Source organism: Eurosta solidaginis, chromosome 3 (genome assembly GCF_040869045.1).
Source record: "Eurosta solidaginis isolate ZX-2024a chromosome 3, ASM4086904v1, whole genome shotgun sequence".
In the NCBI taxonomy this organism is placed as follows: Eukaryota; Metazoa; Arthropoda; class Insecta; order Diptera; family Tephritidae; genus Eurosta; species Eurosta solidaginis.
The window spans coordinates 78968632-78975874 of record NC_090321.1 but is presented as its reverse complement, the minus strand read 5'-3'; the positions used below and the strand labels follow the sequence as shown (position 1 = coordinate 78975874).

Sequence of the window (7243 nt, the reverse complement as noted above, 5' to 3'; positions counted from 1 at the left end):
TAGAGTCAGCCCTGGTCCACCTTTATGGCGATATCCCTAAATGGCGTCCATCCATAGAACTATGGCCTACTCTCTCTTAAAATACTCTTTAATACCTTCCATTTGATACACATGTCATACAACCACATTCCAGGGTTACCCTAGGTTCATTTTCCTACATGGTGATTTTCCTTATTTTGTCTCCATAGCTCTCAACTGAGTATGTAATGTTCGGTTACACCCGAACTTAGCCTTCCTTACTTGTTGCTGTTTATTTCGACAAAAATTTTTGATTTGATTTTTGTGCTCATCGAAAGAATTCACAATTATATAGCATCATGCCGCGAATTATGATAAAAGGTGGTGTGTGGAGAAACACTGAGGTAAGCATTTGACGCGACTGGTTACTCTTGGCCGTTTATTAACTAAATTGATAACTTTCAGGATGAAATCCTCAAAGCAGCTGTAATGAAATATGGCAAAAACCAGTGGTCACGTATTGCATCACTGCTGCACCGCAAATCTGCCAAGCAATGTAAGGCACGCTGGTACGAATGGCTTGATCCTAGCATAAAGAAGACAAAATGGTCACGGGAGGAGGATGACAAGTTTTTGCATTTTGTTGGTGGTGAACGTTTCAACATTTTCCAAGGTTTGGCATTAATTTCATTTTTATAGTTTATAATTATTTAAAGGTTGCGTTAATGCTAGAACAAGTACATTGATTTTACGTGGGAGTGTTGAAAAATTTTTGGAAGAAACTGAGCTTCGTTACATGATGCTATAATGCTTGTGCGGCGTACAATTAAACATGATTCTGTTGTTGCTGGTAAGTCAAAATACAAATTGAAAAAAAAATCTTAGGGCCTCATTCTCTATTACGAAACGAACTTTCGATGCGGATCAGAGACGAATCGCTAGTGTATTTGCACTATGTTAAACAATTGCAACTTATCACTTGACAATTACTTTTGCCTTCCTGTTTGTTAGAAAGGTAAAGACCGAACGAAAATGATAGAGAATACCATTGCTAGACGAAATCGTTTGGAAGCGAATCGTTCGTCTGACCTATCGTTCGCAATACAGAATGAAGCCTTTAAATTGTTAAGTAATATAATGAAAAGATTGTGTCCACATACCCCCCAGCGGGTTAGGGGGCCAGGGATGGATGGCCTGAAGGTTTAATGTGGCCACATAAATCGTTGCCGAGATGGTCGGGCTGGCACTTTAATGGTGCTGTGTTACCGGAGCGTCCCGGATCTGTATCCGGCTAAAGGACCATCACATCGATAACACTCCCCAAAGCTTTCGGGGAGCAACCTTATCGCTACAAAAACAACAACAACATTGTGTCCAAATCCCGAAAAAAAACTATAAAATTTGTGTCAGTGAAATGATAATTATTGCTTTTGGTTGTTAGTTTTGAGGCATCGTCATCGAGTTCCTTCTGATCGTATATGCCAGTTCTTTTGCATTCTTTTACATGCATAAAGTGCCGTTGAAGCCTTCCTCACCCTCTCCTCCACGTTGAGCTTCCATGACAGCTTACTGTCTAGGATCATTCCTAGATATTTTGTGCAAGGTTTCTCCCGTAGGGTCGCCCCTCCTAACTTAGGCCTGGTCCAATTAGGGACCTTGTACCTCTTTGTAAACAAGACCATATGCAACGTCATCTGCGTAAACCGTAAGTTTTTCTGGTCCCTCGTAGAATCCCCTAAGCAGTTGGTTAATGACCAGCGTCCACAGCAGAGGTGATAGCACCCTGCGGAGTGCCCCTGTCCACTAATTTCGTGGCTGCGTACAATCCCCATTGCGATGTAATCTTACTGCAGTTTAACATGCAGTCGATCCGTCTGGGTAAGGCTGGATGTACTTTAACGTAATGAAGACCATCAATAATCGCCCATTTAGAAAGCCCCGGCAATGCTTAAGAAGACTTCTAGAGCATATTCCTTATATTCCAGGCTTTTTCTATGCTGGCTATTATGCAATGCGGTGTCTACTGACTTGCCTTTGGTGTACGCATGTTGTGTTGTGGAGAGCAGCTTTTCATCCACGTTGGACTTTATGTACACATCTATCAGCCTCTCAAAGGTTTTGAGCAGAAATTATGTTAAGCTATTGGGTCTATAATCTTTGGGATACACGTGACCGATCTTCCCCACCTTTGGTAGGAAAGCTACACGAGCAGTTCTCCAAGAGTGCGGTACATGATTCAGTTTATGCACCCATCGAATATTATTTTAAGCCATCCCACGACCGCCCTACTTGAAACTTGTAGCTTGGCCGGACATGTACCATCTGAGCCCGGCGATTTCACCACCAATACGAGATCCTCAGTAGTGTAATTAGGTAGCATATATGAATGCAGCTGTTTCCTTACCATTACTACAGCTCGCACCCGTCCTTCCGTTTGCGCATAGTAAACGCCAAATCCGCGCGCGCTAAGTCCAGAAACCTTTCCTCCCGATGGAAGCCACGGCTCCTGGATCAGCGCGTTAGGAGGAGGAGTTCGCTCGACGCCACTTTACTGTGTTGGAGGTTTATCTGTAGGACTCGCAGCACCAATGGGCTGCTTGTCCCCCTCCAGCACCTTCATCGTGACGTCGTCGTCCTCCCCTAGCCCTTTTGGTTTAGAGTGTTCGAAGCCCCCTTCAGCCTCTTGTACCTGTTGTGCCGGGTGTTCCTCTGTGCGACTCACAGCACCATCTGGCTGTTGGTCCCCTTCTAACACATTCGGGGTGACGTGGGCTACCTCCACCTGTCTTTTTTCCCTCAGGCTTTTGAGGTCCTTTTCGACTTCGCCCACGTCCAGCGTGTTAGGACTTTAATACCCGCGACTTCTTTTCCTGAGTCGCATATAAATTTTGCCTGTACCTAAGGATATTTTTCCAAGCTGCGCGTACAATATATCCTCCGCCTGCTTGTTTATTTGGAATATGTATCACTGACCTTCCTCCGTAGGCCGAGATACAGTAAGTACCTTCCAATCCTGTGTCGGTATGATCGGATTCTGATTCTGCAAAAGTCGCAGTGTATCCTCCGACTTCATCACGCATGGTATCCATACCTTAACTTTTGGTACCTTGGGGATTTGCGCTTTATCCACCATCTCAAAACGCGCGTTCGTGCCCTGCCTTTGGAGGTTTGGAACCACTTCCTCCAGCCACCGCAAGCTCGCGATGTTGTCGCACGCTATCTTCTTCATACCATTATACCATCCCCCGAATCAAAGGTTGGAAGGAGCTTACTTGGTTATTCCCGCATCATCTTAAGCATTAAGCTAATAAGCTCCTTTTCTATAGATCTCCACCTTTCACTAGTCATCTGTTCGAAAGGACTGCTACGATCAACCAGCGCCACAGTCAGTGACTGCTTTGCCACATCACTCATCTTCTCGGGAAAAGCCGGCGCTTAGTGTTATTTCTCTTTGGCACCTCCGAGAAAACCGGAGTCTTAGCTCCCTCTAGCACCTCCGAGAAAGTCGGGGTCTTAGCGTTATCTCCCTTTGGCTTATCTCCTACTTCCATAGTTGGAACTTCCCTCTGACTCGCAGCCTTCGAGGTAGTTGCTACCTCGCTAATGGGGCCCATCTGTCTTACAGCTTTGGGCCTACTTGTCTTTTCTATGGGACTGCCCTGCGTCGCGACTCTGGGACTGGGCCCTTTCTGCCTCTTTAAAGCAGGCTTGTCGTCTTCCGCCGAACGTTGCCTTTTCATTCTGCCATTCGACGCTTCTTCAAACTCATACCGGTTGCAGAACCGAGGGTTTCTCGCAGCAAACCTTTTGAACTGCCTTCGACCTACTTCTACCGCCTCATGAGCCCATGCCAAGCGCTCAATCTCCTCTTCTGTTGGGTCCACCACTGCTCCCAGGCGTTGTACAATTCTTAGTACTGCACGGTACTTCGAGAGAGCTCTCTGCTCCGTACCCTTCTCCACTCTTCTACTCCTTTTTCATTTGTGTGCTTCTCCAACACGGAGTTCATTGAATTAGCACTACTCTCGCTCCCGAGTCCGACGCATCGCTTAACGCGTATTTGTCGTCCTTGGCTTGCGGTTCAGTCCTCTTCTTATCATCGTCCTTATGAAAATTAGGTAATGAGTCGTTCACCTTGGTCATACGACCACCAGCCCGACAAGGCGGGCTCAGCGGTCCAGTATTATATACGGGGAAAGAACCGTCAGCCACAGCAGCGCCCCTTACTGTGGTAAGGCCATCAATACTTCCCGAGGTGGTCCGGTATCGGGAAGGCACCGTTCGAATACAGCCGAATTTATCCCCTGGCTACAAATCGTCCAATAGGCACGGTCCGCATAACACCCTGGATTAGGGGGTTGGCAGTTCTTGGTCACCGACATCCCGCCGCCCTCCTATGAGGCGAAACGGCGTAGATGCCAGTCCTAAACAGCTCCTCCTCATAGTCGGGCGCTATGGAGATCGGCTAAGCCCTCACACAACGGCGATTTTCGTTACAATTGCTAGTGCATGCTCTCCAAGATGTAGATCCTGATCGAAAGTCACACCCAAAATTTTAGGGTGTAAGACAGTCGGTAGGGTAATGCCATATGGTCGACATTTGGCGCGGTCATGTTTTAAATAAGGTCACCGATGATTTGGTTGGTGAAAATATCAGGTTTCGCGAGGCGACAAAACTGGAGAGATTGGGGAGATAGCTGTTTATTTTATTACAAAGCTCATCGATGTAGGAAACAATAGCATAGGCGTAGAAGCAATAGTAGCTCCTGGTGGTAAAGGTAGCTATTGATATGTAGAAGTTAAGCAGAAGTTTGAATATGAGTTTTTTTAAGTTATAGCAAAAAAAGCGTTGAGGATTTTAAATATCTTACCAGGTACCTTCGTACATGTTTCTAAGAATGAAGAATAAAACCTATTCAAACTCAATTTTCACCAGGACAAAGCCGCTGAGACTTCGCTATACTTTAACATACAATACGTTACCCCATTTTAGCACAACTATCATTTTTTGATTTTATTAAATTTTATAAAATGTTTCTTCCTCTACAGTTCTATTTCGGTATTGGATGGTAAATATGGCTTTCGCATTTTCTCCATCAATAACTGTGAAAAGGTGGAAGAAATCTATGCGTGTAAATCTCACATATTATCTTGGTCGAGCGTTTCTTCAATAACTCTCTAGTGGTGATGGTGACAGCAGAGAAACCCAACTGTTTACAAATGTTACACTTCAAAAAGGATCAAAATATCTGCCATTGCGTCTGCGGCTCAAATACCCACAGTATATGAATGAATCGATTGCACCTAATTGTCTGCCTAACGGATAGTATACATATTCATCAAATCGAAAATATTGCACCAAACGAACTGGGTCTGAATACTGAAACAGTACACATATTCAAAATCGATGAGGAGGCTGTGATGATGGTATAGGGTGAGTTGTTGAATAACATACGAAAACCACTTTAACCCATCTAAATATTTGCATTACAGCTAAAGCTTTACAAACAGCAAAAATTGCTGGCGCCAAGCAATTGGAAAAGCCAGTGAAGCATTCATCACACTGTACGGATGGTGTAAAGTTAGAAACTGCTGTTGTAACAGCTGCCACCGACACAACGGTCATCTCTACTTCGCCGAGTAACGGCTCGTCCGACTATCTATCGAAGACAGTATAATCATATCTTTTGCCAACACAGGTTAGCGATTTGCTTGCACAGGAAAAGATTTCAATTGGAAAACAAAAACCAATTAAGAGAGTTTATTTATTATTAAAGTATTTACTTTTCTTTATATCAACAGTATTAATTTAAGTTGCAATATCACGTACATATATAATAAGGGATGTGATACGATTGCTGTCGGAATTAGATTTGAAACCAATCAATACTCCTGCTAAGGGTTGTAGAATTATTGCTTGAATAATTAGATTTAGAACAATAATAAGTCTGACTTAATTACAAGTCGTACATTTTTAAGTTCATCCATTACGACAACAATCGGATTCCACGACACCTTTGAATATTCTTGATCTGAAAAAAGAGTAAACCTAATCTGAATTTCTACTAAGCTTTAAGTTGTAGATTATTCAAATAATTGGAGTTTCTTCTAAAGCTTAAAATTATTTTCTGCTCGCTTAGAAAAGATTTCAGTTGGAAAACAAAAACCAATTAAGAGAGTTTATGTTATTATTAAAGTACTTACTTTTCTTTATATCAATTGTATTAATTTAAGTTGCTATATCACGTACATATATAATAAGGGATGTGATACGATTGCTGTCGGAATTAGATTTGAAACCAATCAATACTCCTGCTAAGGGTTGCAGAATTATTGCTTGAATGATTAGATTTAGAACAATAATAAGTCTGACTCAATTAATAGTCGTACATTTTTAAGTTCTTCAATTACGACAGCAATCGGATCCACGACACCTTTGAATATTCTTGATCTGAATTTCTACTAAGCTTTAAGTTGTAGAGTATTCAAATAAGTGGAGTTTTTTCTAAAGCTTAATATTATTTTTTTGCTCGCTTAGAAGAGATTTCAATTGGAAAACAAAAACCAATTAAGCGAGTTTATTTATTATTAAAGTTCTTCTGTTTTATATGAACTGGATTAATATAAGTTCCAATTTCATGTACATATATAATAATATTGAAAATAATAAATATTGAAAATTCAATTTTTTTGGTTCATATTTTATTCATATGGCTGCTCCAGGTAAAGTAAATCTGCAGGTAAAATTCACGTTATATGGCGGTTATATAAATGGTAAAACCGCAGTAAAATTGATTGTCAAATTACTCGAAAATGTAGAGTGAAATGACGGAAAAATGACCGCCATTTGACGAGCATTGTGACGTGTGTGAGCAGCACAGTTCTATGCTCACATCCCATAGGTGGGAGCGGAATGCACTATCACATTAATAGGAACGAAATGGAAAATTTGGTCACAAAACCTAATCCGCCCATGCAAAAATGACTATGAATATAACCGCTGCAGAAAGTCACAATGACCGTAAAATGACTAGTAAAATGACGTGGAGCGTTTTTGCAGGGATAAGACTTAGCAGCTTTTCAAATGTTGTCAATGTGTTTGTTTCAGTTTCCTGTCTCCTTTTCACAATCCCTACTCCAGGGAAATGAAACAAGTAAAATCAGCTGATGAGATGAGCCAACCATATAGTTGAGCCATGGGTGAGCGTAGCTGTCATTGTGAATGATAACTAAGTGTGATATCTGATCTGTCAAATGCCTGACAGGATGTTCAATATGGCTACTT

At 42.1% G+C, this 7243-nt stretch overlaps 1 protein-coding gene across 3 annotated transcripts; it reads left to right on the top strand.

Moving 5' to 3' along the window:
• The first annotated feature begins 239 nt into the window (after nucleotides 1–239).
• On the top strand, nucleotides 240–6643 carry LOC137246483 (cell division cycle 5-related protein-like). Of its 3 annotated transcripts, none has more exons than XM_067777580.1 (5): nucleotides 240–362; nucleotides 424–631; nucleotides 691–808; nucleotides 5008–5392; nucleotides 5452–6643. In XM_067777580.1, exons 1-3 carry the CDS (start codon nucleotides 318–320, stop codon nucleotides 702–704), a joined length of 267 nt encoding a protein of 88 aa, XP_067633681.1. In that variant the 5' UTR covers nucleotides 240–317; the 3' UTR covers nucleotides 705–808; nucleotides 5008–5392; nucleotides 5452–6643. The 3 variants fall into 3 exon arrangements, with proteins under 3 accessions (XP_067633681.1, XP_067633680.1, XP_067633679.1); XM_067777579.1 differs by having other exon boundaries at nucleotides 675–808; XM_067777578.1 differs by lacking the exon at nucleotides 691–808.
• The last annotated feature ends 600 nt before the right edge of the window (nucleotides 6644–7243 follow it).